Source organism: Phocoena sinus, chromosome 3 (assembly GCF_008692025.1).
Source record: "Phocoena sinus isolate mPhoSin1 chromosome 3, mPhoSin1.pri, whole genome shotgun sequence".
Lineage (NCBI taxonomy): Eukaryota > Metazoa > Chordata > Mammalia > Artiodactyla > Phocoenidae > Phocoena > Phocoena sinus.
In genome coordinates this window covers 28,566,199-28,585,827 of record NC_045765.1, presented here as the reverse complement: position 1 = coordinate 28,585,827, position 19,629 = coordinate 28,566,199, and the positions used below count along the sequence as shown (strand labels likewise).

At 44.7% G+C, this 19,629-nt stretch overlaps 1 protein-coding gene across 1 annotated transcript in view; it reads left to right on the top strand.

The window, feature by feature from the left end:
* The window catches only part of TENM2 (teneurin transmembrane protein 2), a 1,008,125-nt gene that overhangs the window by 768,364 nt on the left and 220,132 nt on the right, over nt 1-19,629 (top strand). The window contains exon 6 of the mRNA XM_032628422.1: nt 7,092-7,214. Within this exon, the coding sequence (XP_032484313.1) occupies nt 7,092-7,214 (123 nt within the window). The remainder of the gene's footprint in view (nt 1-7,091; nt 7,215-19,629) is intronic.

Genomic DNA, 19,629 nt, shown 5'->3' with positions numbered 1-19,629 from the left:
TCTTCTTGTCTCGGGAACACCCCGCTGTCTGGTCCCAGAGCTGTCTCCTGCAACTCTCACCTCGTCCTCATGGCAGACATGCAGGTCAGAAGGTCTCACTGCTTTTGTGAGGGACTAGAATTAGAAAGGCGCAGACAATTCATGCCAAGGACCGCTTTAGCACCATAGCTGGAAGATGAGAGAGTGCAGGTAGAGGGGTAAATGCAGGTGCATTTCTCCCAAGCCCCTCTCATTTCCCGTGGTCCTGCCAGGATTCTGGTATCGTATCTACAACTCATCCTTCCTCATCTGTGTAATTTCTGGGCCATAAGCTTTGCAACCATTTTGGAAGCTGCAGGCTGGAAGTTGGACACAGGCAAGTAAGTTTTCGGAGCATTCTTAGCAGATAGGTGCACAAATCCCATTACTAGTAAAGGGATTTGTGGGCGTAACTCCCCTGCAGTGCTTTGAAAATTTATTCCACTCAGTGTATTGCAATACAATGGGGCAAAACTAAAAGAAATCACTTCACCAGTGTGGTTTGGAAGGGATTTTTTTTTTTTAAACTCCTTTAAGATTAAAATTTTTTAACTCCTTTAAGACTTGGGGCATTTCTGAGAATGTTATCCCTCATGGTTTTGTTTACATCTCTTCTTTTAGGCGTAAGGTCATTTTGGCGCTGACAGCCTTCCTAAAAAGGATAATTAATACGTTGCAGTGGGCCCTCACCTCTTTAAGGAAGACCCACTGAACTCTACTGCATCCCTGAAGGATGATAAGCAAACTCACCAAGGAAAAAGTCACCAAACATATTGTTAGCCAGCAGGACGGTAAATTGAAGTTGGCCAACAGATTTATTTTCTATCGACAACGGCGATTCCTTTAAGTTAAATAGCAAGCTGGCTTCTATATTTATAGAGGACTAATGACTGCTTGCACAAGGAGGTGTCTGTTCCCGAGTGAGCCTTGACAGTATTTAGTAAGTGGTTCTGTAGCCCACCTGCCTTGTTCAGTCTTGGCAAAGTAGTGATTCATTTAAAGAACTCCAAGGGCCTGACGGCCTCCAGTGAGGACTCGGAGGGAGTGAGTCACTAGCAGGAGAGCATGGTGGTTGGCTCTGCAGGTACAAGTGTCTCAGTCTGAATCCCATAGTTCCCACTTCCCGGCTGTGTGATCTTACGCAAGTCACTTAACCTCCCTAAGCCTCAATTTCCTCATCTAGAAAATGTAGATTATATTACCACCTCACAGTGTGAGAATGAAAATAAATGAGCTTTCAGCCTCTTTAGAATCCTCCAGGGTCATCCCATCTCACCCAAATATAAGGCAGACCCCGTCCAAGGGCACTCACTCCCCACCACTGATCCCCCCCAGCACCCCACACTCTCCTTTTCCCCTAACTTCACTCCAACCTGATGTCAGCATGAATTGCTTTCTTACTTCCTTCAAGCCTTTGCTCAGATTTACCTATCACAGGCAATCATCTTTAATTCGTCTACAATTAAACCAAAAAAGTTCAATTTCCCAACCCCCATGCCCTGGCATTCCCTAGCCCTGTACTCTACTTTTCGCTTATGTGTTTAGTTTCTATTTTCCCCTGAGGGCGAGGAACTTGTCTTGTTAACTGCTTTATTCCTGGTGCCTAGGAATACACACCTAACACACTGTAGGGGCTCAATAAATGTCTGCCGAATGATAAATGATGAATAAATGATGCAAATAATGTAATTAGCCCAATACCTGGCACAGTCCCAAAATAAATGTTCATTGTCACCATCATCGAGGAGGCTCATTTGCAATGTGTTAATTTTCACTACTACTTGCAAAAGTGCCTTTACAGATTGCCTGTGCAAGTTCGAGGTCGGCATTGGTGCGTTTGAGCTCGGAGTATTCCGCTGCGGTTTTTTCCGTCATCTGGGCAGGGGCCCTTTCAGAATTGGCTACATTTTCCACGGGAGCCCTGGCATTGTTGACTAAATCGGGAGATGTCAGGGTGGGGAGCCCCAGCCCTGACCCTTCCCATCATCCTGCCTCGGTCTCTGAAGGAGCTTTGCCGTCATCTCTAAGGCCCTCGTGAATCTGATCGCAGGTTGAGCCACAAGACCCAGCAAACTTGACTCCCTCCTCCCCTCCCTAAGCTCTGCTTGGCCTGAAGGCTTCCATTTTCAAAGGGAAAAGCCCAATCTCTTCCTCCAGTTATGTATTGACAAGACTGATCTTTAAAGATACGCCCGGTTCCTGGGGACCTGCTCGGCAAACGCAGAACACCCGTGGCCCCCGTGTTTGCCCTCTTTGACAAGCAAGGGCTGAGCAGCTCTCTGGGAAGCGTTGCTGACATATTGATTGGCCCTCTTGTCAACTTGATCCTCTGCCAGCCAGTGAACATGGAAGGTTCTAAGTGGCACCCAGCAGGGCCCACACATACCCTAATTACTATTTCAGACAACCCCCGTTCCAAGCTGCCACTTTTCAAGGCCTACAGTCTCCTTCCTTGTGGTTGCTGGAGAATTCTTTTACCTGCCGCCAACCCCTCCCTCTTCTCTTTGCTTTGGCTCCCCCTGAGTATTTCTATCGGACCCCATCTGGCACAAATGCAGGCAACTTCAGTAAGAAAATAGCACCATAACTGCAGGTAGGTCTGTTTATTCCTGCTGAAATCTGGGATCTGTGTGTGGTCTGTCCATCCTGTCTTGGTTCATTTTCAATACTTGATAAAAGTTTTCTCCAATTAGCCAGAGGGATACTTTCAGAGTTTGGCTACCCTACTGTGTTTCTGGTGGCTGATTTCCCAGCTGCCACCTGGATTACGTGAACTTCCCCTTGGAGCCTTTCCCTGTTTTGTCCCTGCTGACCCATGGAGCCCCCTTGTTGCATCCCAGGATCTCTCTGGAGCAGAGCCTGTCAAACCATGATAAATTGTGCATTGAGGCTGTCAGTGGGGGGGGTGAATAACATTAGGGAGAGGGTCTCCCAAACTCATTTCACTTCTGACCCTCAGATGGTCTGAACAGGACCTTTTGGGATGAGCTGCTGGAGCATTTGTGGGGATTGGGGAGGGGACCACTCCACTGCATCCAGATGTCTTTTGGGAGAAGACGGTGAGGCCAGTGTTCACCCAACATCTTGAGGTGAAGAAGCGGTAACTCTGGCTACTCTGAGGCTTCTCAGCTTCTAAGTCTGATTCTGAGAGCAGATCAGAATTGGAGATATTAGGACATAATGTTTAAAGAGCTACTTGTTGCTGTTGTTCATAGAGGCTAATGTAGTGGCCTTAAATATGTGCAAACTCTTCCTGGCTGGGTTTTAGAAAGGATCCCGACCCAGTAAGTGAATAACTTTAAGGACTGCATGGACACCTAGTGTATAAAAGTGGAATTTCTCACTTCCCGTATACTTGAACGTACCAGTCAAGATTGGCTCAGGCATGCTGCTGTAACAAAGAACCCCAAACCCTCCGTGGCTTACAACAGTAACAGTTCCTTTCTCCAGTCATTCTGTATTATATCACCGGTCAGCCATGGCTCTGGACCGTGCTGTCCTCGCTCCAGACCCAGGCTGATGATGTGGCAGAAGGAAAAGGTGTGCAGCGTGTGTGGTGAGATTAATAAGGTGAGGAACTATGATGTAACCTCCCCCCCCCTCAGGAACGGGGTGCTGACTGTACAAAATTGGCGATTCCTCAACCACAGGGAGATTATCATGAGTTGCAAGGAAGAGACCAGGTTTGCCGAGATTCCACTGCAAACCAGAATTTGTAACCAGATCGCTATGAAATATGAAGCAGCCAACTGCCTCCCACGGTAATCCTCCTCGTATTCCGAAAGCCCCCCCCCCCGTGATCAAACTTTACAGTCGCCAGCTTCCCCGTCTGTGAAACGGGCATGATGACGGCACCCACCTCAAATGTAAGCTGCGGGTCTTGAGATAATATCTGTAGAATGTCTACCACGGTGCTGGCCATAGAAGGGGTCCAAGGACTGGCAGCAGGTATTAATACTCTAATCATCAGAAAGCTTCTCTTTGCAGACCCCTCCATATAGTGGCCAGCACTGTTTCACTCCATCCTTTATCCCCCTGTATTATGTGTTTTTTATTTATAAAGAGTATCATTTCCTACAATCCAGCCCCTCACATCTGCCCGCATGTATCATTACTGATTCCAATGAACACTTATGGAGCACCTTCTATGTTCAAGATACTCTGCTATCAATAAATCTTCGGGGGTGGGGGGGGGGGGGCAGTTGCTGAACCTCCCTCTGGCCTTAAGCAGCTATTATCCTACCTGTAAAGGGAAACCTTTACAAAAGGTAAAGAGAGAGAGACTGACTGATTTCTCAGCCCCCACCATCAAGCAAATCAGTAGCAGAAGGAGAAACAGGAAACTCATTTACTTCACAGCTCCCTTGGGTCTTTATCCTAAGGACACTTTAGTCCATCCCCACAGGCCAGAAAGATATTCTCATTTTCCTACCGAAGTAAGAGACAAGGAATAGCTGACCAAGAAAAAAATAAAAAGTGCAAACAAAAGCCTATTTCAGACTCCCCACAACACCCCGCCTACAAAAAAAAAAAAAAAAAAAACCAAGAGGAGGTGATTGTACCCCGATATAGTTCTCACTTATTTACTTAATGTTCAATTCAACAATAGAAAGTATGCCCAAACTTGAGTTTCATTTTGCAACTAGAGTTGCATCGCTTCTACTGGGAGGACAGAGCTTATGCACCGCGGATTTGGCTTTTGTCCTTTTTCCATCTTCATCTCACTTTCTTATTTTTCCTTTCACTTCTGGGAGTCGTCTGAGAAGTTACTTGTGTACTCTGACCCGAACCCTTCTCACCCCATCTGTGGTCTTCTTGTTTTCAGAATAGTTTTTTTTTTTTTTTTTTTTAAATAAAGAGATGCTACGGAACCCAAGATAAAAAGCAAGGCGGGGGCAGGCGTCTTTGCAAACGGAGACCACCGTTTCGTGGACGCCCTCGGTATATCCAGTAAGATCGGGGTATTGCTTGCTCTCTGATCTCCCAAAGCTGATGGTTGCAGTATGTTCTGTACCTTGGAATGACAAGATTGAGTACCAGGAAAGGGGAGCAGTTTTGACAAGAGTTTTCATATTGATGGGGCGCTGGGGAGGTTGTCATCTTTGCCTGATGGACCCATCGCTTCCGTTTCTAGATATGAAAAATCAAAGCTTTGTAAGGCCTGGGCCCCAGCTGGATCTGCAGTATCTATCTGTGTCTCTGTTAAAACACAGAGACCCTCCTTGAAAGAACCGCATCTCCAGTGCAGCAGCAAAGCTGGCTCGAGGCAAGCGCCGATAACCCAATAGTATGTTTTTTTGGAAATCTTTTAAAAATAGTTAATTCCTCGGCTCCCTTCACCTGGTAATTACAAGTCAGAAGCTATCGTTCTCTTGAAGCTGCCACGATTAGTTCTCATGTCCTGACCTCTGTACAGTGAAAATATGTCATTATTTGAGGCAATCGAATCTGGCCTCTTCAACTAAGTGACCTACATAGAACAGATAAACTGCAGGAGAAAATTAGGTGTTACCCAGACAGAAAGTGTACAGTAAATGTCACTTACTCTTATTAGCATGTATCATCTCGAAGAGTTGCAGTAGTGGGCCTTGCACTTCGGAGTAAGGTAGAGAAAGAAAACTTGGTTCTGAGGTGGGGATGTGTATAAGGAAAAAGCAGATGTACACGCAGGGACGCCTTGCCACCTTCATCCATGGCCATCAATCTGAGCTGTAAGGTTTGAAGATAGGTTTTTAACCTTAAAAGAATGCAGCCTGACTTTAGGTGGTGGTAAGCAAGCAGAATTAATTGCTGTGTGAACAATTTCCTAAGCATTGTTAATTGCGTTTCCTGTGGTTAATTGTTTCTCCCATCCCCGCCTCATACTAGGAACCTTTCCCTGTCAACAGCCCTTTCCCTCCTGCAGTGCTGGAAACGTAGCAAAGGCATCAGCCTGTGTCTGGTTGAAATGCCAGACAGACATGTGGTGGTTATTGCCTGGCTGAGAAATATGCAGGGGAAGGAAGTCCTTATTTTTTCACAAAGGAAGCATTTCTTAGATACGGACTTTGAAAGAAGGCAGGTGTGTGGAACTTGCCTTTCGCTCCACACAGTAAGAACAGCTCACCAAGAGCCATCAGACATAGGGGGATATTGGCTTAGCTCAACTCACCGGGACGCGGGCAGTTGGCACCAACAGAGTGACAAGGACCACCAGAAGGAAGTTTGGTGTCTGGAGGTTGGAGGTTGTATGGGAGTAAAACGAGAGTTTTGTAGGCGCGCTTGTTTGCTTAGCAAAGAAGAGGCAGTGCTTCAGAACTCTGTGTCTCATCTTGGACTGTGGGGGAGGGTAGAGATAGGGCAGGTGAGAGGGAGAGAGACAGTGAATCACCGTAGTACTATTTCCAGAAAAGGACTCCATTCCGTCACTACCCCCAAGCTTTTTCCACCATAGGCTCAAAAGATGTTCACTTGTCAGGAAGAGGGCTGGAGCGGAAAAATCCTTTTCAAGTTTGAAACAGGGAGGTGGGCTTTACCGTGGGCCGGTACTACTGCAGATACTGGAGGCTGCGTTGATATTTCAGCACAGGTATAGTCTCGTCTGCACCAGACCAGCAGGCTGGCCCCGCCGGGGGAGCCTTGATTTGAAACAGATTTAGATTGTGAGCAGTTTGGGGGAAACTATTCTTTTCAATGCCCCCGGACCACCAGTCTATAAACAGCTCTGTCCGGAGTGCAGGAAAGGCTGGTAGGGATGGAGAGTGCCCTTTACAGTGATTCCAGAGGGGCACTTTCCCCTTTAGGGTGGCACCATTTGGAAGGTCCGGGCTTTGTTTTCCCCTCCCTCCTCCGCCTGCCACTGGGGATGCTCTCCCCCTGAGGCTGTTGTTTCCTTTCCACTGGAAGAGGAAACCCAACTACCCAGATGTACTTGCCTTCGGTATTTAGCTAATCCCTGAGGCCTGGGGCAAGCCAGTGTTGAACTGCAGCTTCCTTCAAAGGCAGTCGTTTGGAAAAGGCACCTGGCCCTCCCCCTTGACATCTGCATTGCTGAATTCTCTATTCATGTTTTCATTACTTTGTCTCTCCTGCAGCCATGCATCTGCTCGGACTCAATTGGCAACTCCAGCCGGCAGATGGACACACCTTTAACAATGGGATAAGGACCGGCTTACCAGGAAACGATGATGTGACAACAGCGCCATCTGGAGGCAAAGGTGAGGTTACAGCCGCAGCTCGCCCTCTTGAGGCCACAGGAAAATTCAGAGCTCTCGCCACCTGGTTCAGGTTTTCTAATCCGAATCTTGTAAGGTATGCAAAAGGGAAGAAAAGGGGAGGGAAAAAAAGCCCTGCATTTTCTAGGTAACCCCGTTCAAAGCTGTCTGCTGTTCCTGTCTGTGAGCTGTGTCTGGCTGGAGCCACTCGGAGCTGGCGCGGTGCCCGCTCAGAGCCAGGTGCACCCCTACGCTCTCTGCAGCGACCGGCAGGGTCTGGAGCTCCTTGAAAGCATCTCAAGGCCTGGGGAGCAGCAGGAGAAAGTCCTGCCTGATGGGGAAAGCTGAGAGCGGCAGGCGGCACGGGCCAGTAGACTAGAGCCCTCTCCCCAGGGGAGAGATGCAGCTTCCCCAGGGAGGAAGCACCACCTGGCAAGGCATGAAAGAGAAAAGACCCGGAGCTGTTCCGCTTCGGGGGAGAAGAGAAAGGAGTTTTGACAACTCGGGAACAAAGCTTCCCTTGGCAAAACAGTGAAGGGGACAATAGAAATGTTTACTGAAGCAATCAGGCAGCAGTACTTTTGCAGGAAAAAAAGAAAAAAATAGGTGCTAACAAGGTGCTAAGAAAGAGGAGAAAAAAACAGAACCGTGGGGAAGTGGGGACGTGGGGCAATTAAGAGGCAACCAACGGCAGCCAATGGCACCATTAGGCAGGCTGGCATGCAGGGTAGGGGAGGATGCTTGACTCAGGATGGAAATCACAGACAGAAGAGATTGCACAGAAGGGTTCTCCAAACACAGAATTCTTCACTCTGCCTCTTAGCACACTAGGCAGTTCACCCGACATTTCTTAAAATACCCCACAGGGATATTTCAGCAATGGTAAGGGAAACATTTATTGGGCACCTGTTGTGTGCCAGATTTAACGTTGTGTAACTTTAGTAACCCTAAAGGGAGAAAAATTATCTTGGAGAAACCGGGGCCCAGGATGTTTTAGAAATTTACCCCAAATCCAGCAAGTAGGCAGGTACAAATCTGAACTCAGGTCTGTGACGTGTGCATCTTTAAGGGAGCTGTTGGGTTTTTCCTAGATCAGGCATTTTCCACAGAGGATATTCCAGAATCATCTTCCCATAGAGGTGTACATTAATTTAGCCCTGAGGTGCTAACGTTGCTTAAATTAGCCTCTCCGGAGCTGTCCTAATGCTTCAAGTGTGACTTTGTCGTCTTTTGATCGAGGCTTTAAGAGTCGTTCTCCTCATCTATCCTAATCATAACACTAAATTACCTTTAAGTAAGCATGAAAAAGTTTTACCTGAGGATGAAATTATATGCTTTCCATTATCGAGTGACTAAAACTAGACCTGAAAATGAAAAGTATATTTTACCTTAACTGACCCACAAGCCAGGAGCCAGATTTGCTGGCGTCTGCGCATCTCCAGGGCTTGACACCCCCTGTAAATGTAACTTCAGTTGCCTTTACTGCAGTGGTTCTCAGCTGGGGTGTTTTTGCCTCCTGGGGGCACATCTGGCAAGGTCTGAAGACTTTTTTGATTGTCACGTTTAGAAGAGGTGCAACCAGCATCTAGTAGGGAGAAGCTGAGATACAGTTAAACAGCCAACAATGCACAGGAGAGCCTCCTACGATTAGGAAGTATCCCATCCAAAATGTCCGTGGTGCTGCTCTGTGAGAAACACTGCTTTTGGGGGTCTCTGTTATGTTTGATCCACAGATGTCCTTTAATCTGCAAATCAACACTCCATTTTTTGAAAAGAGTGCAGAATACACATTTGAAATGTGAATATGCATTTTTTTTTTGCACAGGGATGTAGTTTATGTCCATATACCTACTGAGATTACATACACACGCTTTTTTAACTAAAAAACAATTTTGGGGGGGGGGGGCCGCTCCTCGCAGCTTGTAGGATCTTAGCTCCCCGACCAGGGATTGAACCCGAGCCCTCGGCAGTGAGAGACCAGAGTCCTAACCACTGGACCGCCAGGGAATTCGCACAAACACTTCTTAAATAGCGTTCTTCACAAAAGGGAATCACTGATAGGCATGAACTTCCATAAGTGAAGGTCGGCCTCTCCTCCCGTTTGTGATTAAGCTTCATTTCCAACCCCACCGGCAGGACAGAAGATTCCCGGAAAAGAACAGGTCCTAGCTAAGAGTATGATGTCTCTAAATGAACAAAGAAACATTTTCCATGGTGTCTTTGGAAGGGCCAGAACTTTTCCCCTCAGAGGCCACCTGCTTTTGAAAATACTGTGTGAGTTGTATAACATCACACATAGCAGAATATTTTCCAAATGAGTTCTGAGCCAGAAAAGAGGTTACCAAGTCATTGTGCAGTGAATTTTGTCAGGAGGACTTTTATGATAAAGTCTGAGCATTTGAAATTGCTTAAAGTTGAAGTAGAACTCAGAACGTCTTCTTTCTGAACGCCAAAACAGTGCTCTTTCCTGTGACCGAAGAGATCAGATCTCTCCTTAAGTTGTTGTGAAGTTTGGTTTTAAAAATGACTAGAAGGGTTAGTGTTTTCACACACCCGCCTCTTTTTTTTTTTTTTTCACATCTTTATTGGAGTATAATTGCTTTACAATGGTGTGTTGTACCCGCCTAACTCTTTTTAAAGGCGGTGATCCTACGTTTGAATTTCTTTACCCAGTGACCTACTTCCTCTGCACAATCCAAATCTATACATTTAGATAACCTGGATCAATTCCAATCGACTACTTTTCCAGTGTTTCAAAGAGACAATCAAGATATATTGGCAATAAATTAATTAAATACCACCCTCTCCATTTTTTTGTGCTGTACGATAATCCCTCACTCCGATAATGTTTTAATCAAGATACACCACACATTGCCAGGGAGGTTAATGTTATTAAGCAATTACTAGGTAAGTATCCAGCAGAAGCAAATTAACATGTAAGCAAAACACAGGCATGTGAGTCCCATCTAAGATGGCACATCGATAGAGATTTCATTACCTGGTCTTTAGGAGTGTTTACACTGCTCAGATTTGGAAAGGAGTCTAATAGACAGGGCAGCCTACACACTCTGATATGTTAGTAGAAACAAAGCACTTGATTAATTGGTTGGGAGAATATATGTTCTTTGGGCTTTGTCTTCCCTTTTCCATTTGTTGTTGTTCACGGTTTATTTTTTCTCCATTCTGTCTTTCAATTAAAACTTAACGTGGTTGATTTGGTCGTTGGATTTCACATCAAGGAAGGGGAGCCCACGGACTGCCAGAATCACTCACCATCTCAAGCGTATTTCTATGTTAAAAGGAACGAACTCATACGTCTTCATTACAAGAGCACGGAACACTTTTTCTATAGATCTGGGATTAGACAAGCCTTGAGAACGAAGATTCAGTACAGTGTTCTCACCTGGTCAGATGGCATAAGGGAATCCAGTTTGATTGGCTAGGTCCAGAGGCAAAATATACAAGAACTTTTAAAGGGCACGTCGTATGTAGCCAATTTGTGCCCTGATCTTAAGAAAGAATAAACTCCCGAGTAGAATTTCATGGGTCACTCTCAAAACCTACACTCATTTTACATTCAAGGTGTCCTCTATATCTGGGGTCAGCAAACTGCATCTCATGGACCAAATCTAGCCAGCCCCCTGTTTTTGCAAATAAAGATTTATTGGAACACAGCCACGTTCATTCAGTGTCCCTGGCTGCTTTTGCACTCTGGCAATGGAGTTGAGTAGGTGCAACTGAGCCTAGATGGCCCCCAAAGCCTGAAATAGTTACTGTCTGGCCCTTTACAGGAAAAGTTGGCTGACTAGTCTTGATCACGTACAAACCCATTTCTACTTTCCTTGGACTTGTCTGTAACTACAAGTTGCAGGAGACTAGGGAGAAAGACAAAACTCCAATATATCAGTTTTTCCTTCTTGACATAATGTTGGGTATAATATATTCTCGGATAACTTCGCATTGACAGATGCTCTATACTACAGGGCTCTGGGGTTGGTCTGACTGGATGCAAACACCAGCTCCATCACTAAGGAGCTGTGTGGATGTAAACAGGTCATTTGCCCTCCCTCGGCCCCTGAGCCATCATCTGTAAAATGGTACCCCCTCATAAGCTTGCTGTCCCCCATAAGGAGATGTCATTTATAGAATATGGTGTGTGATATCAGATACTTAATAAGAGAACCGTGCATATTTGTTGTTTTTCCTGACATCATCATAACGTCCCTTGGTCGGTCCACTTAACAAGCCTCCACAGGCTGCCACTTCTCATGAGGTGCTGTATTTTCCAAAGGCGAAGGCTGCCTTCGGAATGTGAAGGTAGACAATCCTACCACTTCACCTTTTTCCTTTACCCTCTAAGAATGGGGACGAACCCTGATGAAGACTTCTTCTCAACCATGTGCTTGATGAGGTCAGTAGGAAGCAGGACTTCCCGTTCCAAAGGGCCAATGTGCGAAAATGAGCTGGCCAGCTCCTTGCAGCGTTATTTGTCTCACTGCAGCTTGAGTTCCATCACTGCCGGCATGTCTGTTTTAAGCCCCACCATTCTCGGTTTATAACTCAGCTGTAAACATTTATTTGTGCCTGGAGCACATTTCTTTCCTACCCTTTGAAAAAAAAAAATCAGAATTTCCAGATGGTATGCAAGTTGGAAAAAAATGGCAAAGACTGTTATTCTGTTTAGAAACATGTTTTTCTACACTTGCCCTTTCAGCAAAAACTTCATAATGATTTTTACTAGTTGGCTTAATGTATGGTACTAGGAGCCAGATTAGCAGGGAGGTTGGTAATTCTTCCTCTGGCTCTCATCAGCCTCTCAATGAACACAACCCAGGGTTCCAAAATGATCACTTCCCTACATGGGGCTTTTTCAAAGTCGTTGAAGTTCCCAGAAGGACAAGGGGTCATTATGATCGAGCCAGCCATTGAGATACTGCACATCTACTGGCAGGTATACCGACAACCTACAAACCAGTGCAACAACTCCCCTCATTTTGGAGGCCGTGCTATTCTACCGTTGTTACAGATGGGTACCACTTAGTGCATCACATTGGTGGATTTCAACCTCTGATTGCCCTCCACGAGCCGTTCCCAGTTGCATACTTTCTGTTATACATGGCATCATCGTGGCTTGACATAGGTATTAATAATGAGATCCAGTTTCCCTTCCTGCCACATTCGCCCTGACTTTCACTGGCATGCTTCTCTTTCAGAGACCTGCACACCCAGAGCTTGGTCTCTGCCATCCGCTTGGATACGCCTCTCTTTGTCTCTCTTGTATTTAGCCCAGGGTCTGAAATGCAGTCAGCCTAGTGGTTACGTACGTGGGTTTCTGAAACGGTCGGACAGAGCTTTTGATCCCAGCTCTGCCACTTAAGACCTGTGTGATCCGAAGCGAGTCACTTTACTCCTGTGGTCCTCTTGTCTGAAAAACAGGAAACAAAAATCATAAAGGAATCCGGAGACTACATGGCAAGTTGTAACCACTCAATAAATTTTTTAGCTGCTATAAATAATACTAATAAACTGAACTACTTATTAATACAGAAGCATGTTGACCTGAACAGTCAGATGTATAAATACCTATTAACACCCTGAGTGGCAGAGATTTGGCCATTTTTGTCTAAGATGAAGAATTGAGGTTTCAAAAGAAAGGCCATGTGTAGTTCTGAGTGCTGAAGGATTTTGTAAAAATCATTATTGCTGTGTGACGCTGTGCATACTGTAACAGCCGCAGTGGACGCTCAGGATGGAAGTCTATTCCTGAAGAACAGACAGGCAACAGCCGGGTGAAGGCTCCTGGGCTGCTGCTGACTCAGACGAGCTAGTGAATCTCATGTCCTTAGGAGAATCTTTTCGCCTCTCTTCTGGTTAAACAGAATTCACAGATGGTTGTCCTGATTCCCAAATAAATGGAAACGAGGTGTAATGACTGAAGCAATATTCTGAATTCAACTTTATTTGCAATAGATAAAAATATGTGAGGCAGAAGAATCCGCAAGGCAGATTTATGCTAGGGTGCCTCCAGAGTTCAGTTTAAGTTTAGGAAGTATTAACACGAGGCTTCATTTCCGTGCTGTGACCGTGAGTCCGTTCCCTTTATCACTTGTTTGGGGAATAGTCTTGCTGTTTCCATAAATGAATTATGGCAACATTTTCTGAAATGATTAGCTTCTAATGTGGCGATGGAAGGCTGTTGTTTTGCTCCACATCAGTCTTATTTAACTGGTTGGAAGTTTAGGTACGTGTGTCTGAAATAGGCAATCGCTTCACATTTCCATGAGCAATCTTCCGTGGAGTTATAGACGTGGGCTGTCCTGTGAAATTGATCATTAGAGAGTTGCTTCCAAAATCCCAGAAATCTCATCTTTAAGCTGGAGATGAACCCGCAAGAAGCAATGTGTCTTAAGCATCTGCTTCTTAGGGCAAAACGATCACCATCTCCACTTTTCACTGTGCAGCTCGTAGATAGAAAGAAAAGTTGGACATGGAAGCCACGGCTCTGGGGGATGGAGGCTGGACGCCATCCTGTTTGCCAGGACACTACGCTTGGTCATTGCCTAGAACCCAAGGGTGGTGGCCGGACTCACACAGAATGATTACACAATGGTGTTAAATTCCTCTGTTCTTGATACTGTTGGTGCAGAGACTTCAGGCTGCCTAGATAATGGATCATGGGAATATGACAGACACCCCAACTTTGATGTTGACCAGAGATTACCTAGCACTACAGTCGACGCTTGATAAATAGTCGTTGCGTGAAAATATGAGTGAATGACCCACCCAGCCTTGCTTGGCACATTCATGGATCATTGTGAAATAAACACATGGCTGCCTTTCAGTTGCCCACCTGAGAAGCAGCTAGAGCCCACATTAACAGCTGCAGTTTGGGTGTTAAACTGGCCTTTGCTTTCTCTGGACGTAGCACTTTAATTCATGCAGTAGGTACCCCCCCAGGTCTGCAGATGTACTGACCACTCGTTGTGTATTGATTTCAGCTGCTCTGCAAGATGTCTGTTTCATTACAGCCCACTCCAGCCCTGGGCCCTCTTGTAGTTAATAGTGCACTAGGCAGCTGATACCATAAACTATCCATAGATCATCACATATTTATCCTCCAAATCTGGGATAGTTACAGGTGTTTTGCAGGCAGCACAACAACTGGATAGAAAGATGTAAAAGTGCGCGTCCTGTGTTACTCTGGTTAATCCTCAGAAGCAACCCCATTATACAGAGGAGTAGACAAACTCAGAGAGCGGGAGGGATCAGCCCGAGGGCACACGGCTAGTAGTTGTCAGAGCTGGGATTCAAACCCAGGGCTGACCAGCTCCACATGCAACATTGCCTCCTGAGAACTCAGAACTTCTCAATATGACGACACCCATCTTGGAGGTAAAGGTAGAAACCATAATTACTTTGTTTCCTTGTTGAGTGACTCTCGATGGCATCCTTTTAGGGGTTAACCATGTTTGTCCTAGAAGAGCTGGCATGGCTCCGGGAGCCCAGGTTCTGATCCTTGTTTGTGGGACCGGGACCCTGGTCCGGGCTGATGGCCTCTTTGACCTCGGAGGGCGGCACAGACCTCCTGGACATCAGCCCAGGGATTTGACCTCCAAGGACAGAGTCATGGAGATGGTTCCCCACGCTGGCTGTAGCAATTTACAAAAGCCACCTTTCCTTTTAATCTCTTGGGAGGCAGTATTGGCCTCACTTTTCCTTTTATTATTTTTAAAGCTACAGAAGTTATGCCCACTCATTCTGAAGGTTCTTTTTTATTTAATTTATTTATTTTATTTATTTATATTTTTGGCTGCATTGTGTCTTTGTTGCTGTGTGCAGGCTTTCTCTAGTTGTGGCGAGTGGGGGCTATTCTTGGTTGTGGTGCGTGGGCTTCTCGTTGCAGTGGCTTCTCTTATCGCGGAGCACAGGCTCTAGGTGTGCGGGCTTCCGTAGTTGTGGCACGCGGGCTCAGTAGTTATGGCTCGCGGACTCTAGAGCGCAGGCTCAGTAGTTGTGGCGCACGGGCTTAGTTGCTCTGCGGCATGTGGGATCTTCCCGGACCAGGGCTCCAACCCGTATCCCCTGCATCAGCAGGCGGATTCTTAACCACTGCGCCACCAAGGAAGCCCTTGAAGGTTCTTTTTTAGGTATGTAGAAAAAGTCTTTTTTCCTTTGGCTGTAAAGGCTATTAGTGTAACAATTGGCGAATTTGAATAAGATCTATAAATTAGATATATTTGGTTGTATCAATGTTAATTTTCTGTTTGTGATAACTGTACTGTGGTTCTGAAAAAGAATGGCCTTGTTTTTAGGAGAAACACTTGGAAATATTTTGAGGTAAGGGAGCCACCTGTTTATAACTTAATGTTTCAGAAAAAATATATATTTATATACAGAGAGAGAACACAAATGTATGTAACATTTATGGAATCTGGGTGAAGGATATGCAGGAATCTTTGTACCATTGTTTGAAATTTTTCCATAAATCTGAAATTATTTCAAAATGAAAATTTTATATATATTAAAGGTATTTATATGCAGATATATATACATATGTGTGTATATATATATATACACACACACACACATATATATATATATATATATATATATATATGGGAAAAGTGAAAACTCTTTGCAAAAGAATAATTCAGTTGCATATGTGGAAAGTTTAGTTTGAAAGCAATCACTGGTTTGTTAAAAGGGATGTTACCTTCACTTTCTGATAACCCCTCCCCCCACGGACACCACATAGGCGACTTTGTAGTACAAACCCAGAGATGACCCTCCTGACTTGCTCTGTAGACCACAGTAGGCTACGGTGGAATGCCCCTTAAGGTATCCTTGGGTCCAAACCACTCTTATGGAGATAAGGACAATGAGACCTGGAGAGCTGAACTGCCTAAAACTAGCCAGCTGCTTAGTAACAAGGATGGGATTTCAACAGAATAGTTCATTTACATCCCTTTTCCTTCCACAAATGGTTCAGCATCATAAAGCATCAGGATTAGGACCCTTACCTTTTGGTTGTTAATCCAATGACCTATACACTAGACTCCAGCTGCCTTGACTCATTTTTTTTGTTTATAAGACTTTATACAAAAGATAAATTAAGAGTTGACTCATGGTTTTTCAGAAGGATTCATAAGGAAGTTTTCTTTAGGTAGTAAATTTCCCCATGGAGCTTTCGAAAGAGAACTTAATTTTTTTTTTTTTAAAGCCAGTTTCCGTGCAACTTTTCAAAGTAAATCTTTCTTAAGGCTCTCATTTCACCCAGTAGTCACAGGGGTTTTGTTAAAATACCCCATCAGATGGTCAGATAAAACTTGATTCAGTTCAATAAGAATTTATAGATGGGTTGCCAGGTGCAAACCACGGAGAACCCAGAGATGCATTTGTAGCCCTGCCTGACCTCAGGGAGCATAGCGTCTAATAAGAGACACTTAGAAAGGCAAGTAAAATCAACATAGTACCCAGCAGCAGTGCTGCAGTAGAGTTAAGTGTAAATGCTATGAAAACGCAGAGAAAGAACCTATTTATCTGGCAGGAGGCAAGGTATAAAGGATAAAAGAGCTTCAGTGTGAAGGTATAGCTGACTGGATCTTAATTTCCGTGTTACTGGGGTGGGATAGGGAGGGTGGGAGGGAGGGAGACTCAGGAGGGAAGAGATACGGGAACATACATATATGTATAGCTGATTCACTTTGTTATAAAGCAGAAGCTAACAATTATACTCCAATAAAGATGTAAAAAATAAATAAATAAACCAGATGCCTGTTATACTGTAAAAAAAAAAAAAAAAATTTTTTCAGTGTTACTAAATAAAGTAGGATTTTCATAAACTAAGCTAATCAATAAAATAACCAAACAGGCTTCTAGAAAGTCCCACCAAAAATCAGTAATGGAAACAGAGCCTGACTCCCAATTTTAAGCTTGTTCCCATAGTTAAGTCTATTCCAGAAGAGTTAGACTCTCCCCTCTCTCTTGATAGATACATACACACATATATATACACATATATGCACATATACATGTATGTAAATATATACATGCATATCACATATACACGCAATGTCTTTTTGAAAATCCTTTACTCTGAAAAGAAAGCCATGGAATATTACTCAGCCATAAAAAGAAGCGAAATTGAGTTATTTGTAGTGAGGTGGATGGACCTAGAGACTGTCATACAGGGTGAAGTAAGTCAGAAAGAGAAAAACAAATACCATATGCTAACACATATGTATGGAATCTAGGAAAACAAATGGTTCTGAAGAACCTAGGGGCAGTCGGACAGGAATAAAGATGCAGATGTAGAGAATGGACTTGAGGACACAGGGAGTGGGAAGGGTAAGCTGGGAAGAAGTGAGAGAGCGGCATGGACATATATACACTACCAAATGTAAAACAGATAGCTAGTGGGAAGCAGCCTCATAGCACAGGGAGATCAGCTCGGTGCTTTGTGACCACCTAGAGGGGTGGGATAGGGAGGGTGGGAGGGAGACGCAAGAGGGAGGGGATGTGAGGATATATGTATACATATAGCTGACTCACTTTGTTATACAGCAGAAACTAACACACCATTGTAAAGCAATTATACTCCAATGAAGATGGTAAAAAAAAAAAAAAAAGCCAGACATTTTCCCTTATCGTTTTTCATTCTTTTATTTAATTCAGTGTAACTAGCATATATTTTGCTATTATTATATGCTAGGGACCTTCTTTGTGTACTTCCATCTGTTACTCTCAGCTTATGAGATAGTTACTATTATTGTTCCCATGTTAACAAAAAGAGAATGAAGACCCAGAGAGGTTAAGCAAATTGCTGGTGGTCACACAGCAAGGAAGAACCAGAGCCAGGATTGGAACCCAGTTGTCTGGCTACAAAACCTATACTTCAGCACCCAGGTGCCCTGCCTTCTTTGGTGGATGGAACATGAGGGGCGGGGCATCTGAAACCCTGGTGGGGGAGTGTGACTACTGAGAAGTCAGCCTGTACTCATTGGCGGGAGCAGCTAATTTACTGACTTCAGTGTCCTGAAGTTGGGGTCTACTGAAAGAAGGGGGACCCCGCTACTATAAGAACCAAACCCAGACTTACCTGGTGGTGGCAGTGGTTAAGAATCCGCCTGCCAGTGCAGGGGACACGGGTTTGAGCCCTGGTCCGCGAAGATCCCACATGCCGCGGAGCAACTAAGCCCGTGTGCCACAACTACTGAGTCTGCACTCTAGAGCCCGCGAGGCACAACTACTGAAGCCCGTGTGCCTAGAGCCCGTGCTCCGCAACAAGAGAAGCCACTGCAATAAGAAGCCCGCACACCGCAATGAAGAGTAGCCCCCACTCGCCACAACTAGAGAAAGCCCGCGCGCAGCTAAAAATAAATAAATTTATTAAAAAAAAAACAAAGCAGAACAGAACCAACCCCCTGAGGCTCCTTGTCGGAATTTCTCCAGCGCAGCCGCTCCCTGGAAGCCTCTTCGCCACCTCTGGCGTCCTCATTTGGTTTGACATTATCAAAATCCGTTTAAGTTTCAACAGCAGATTAGTGGGCTCGTGGGTGCCGATTCCCTGCTACTTTTTCATAGCCTGTCATTAACCCAGCAACGCCTGAAAGCCCAACAGACATGAAAGAAAGCTCATTTTATTAAGTTTAAAGATGAGTGATTTCTTTAGAATTCTTTTTTATCTTTAGTGCATTTCTTTAACTTGTTGCTACACTGTGATTGCTGGGGTTACGTTTGGTCTCTGTCAGAGACTCCTAAACTATTCTTCCCCAGGGTTGGTTTTGTTTTTCCTACAGCTCTTCCTTACTGCATCCTTTTTATTGTATCCTTTCCTCCAAAGGCCTTAATCTGGCGAGGAGAGGAGCCCGTCCAAAGCAGCATTTTTAAGTACAAATTCGTTTTTAATTTATAATAATCAGAACTTCTGATCAACTGGTGATAACAAGTGGTTCCCCCTAGATATGTCATTATGTCAGCAAAATAAACAATGTGCCTTTGAGGCTTAGAACCTTACCGATAATAATAATCATGATAGCTAATTTTTATTTAGTGCTTACTTTGTGCCAAAAATTAGTCGAAGAGCTTTGCGTGGGTTCACTCATTAAATCCTCCTAACAATGCTATGAAATAAATAATAATAGTGTCCCAATTATACAAGGGAGGGAACTGAGGCACAGAGAATGGATACACTTTACCAAGTGTCAAAGCTGGGCTTTGAACCAAGGCAGTCTCAGCCCAGTCTCTGCTCTTACACGCTATGCAGTATTCCTCCCCTACAGGAAAGTACTTCATATCTGATAGGCAACATAAAAATGTTTGAGGAGCAAACCATCTAAAGAGCTGACCCATGAAGGATTACTAGTTTCTTTTCTTCCTAACAATGTTTTGCGATGGAAGCTTCCAAACTTCCTGTAGG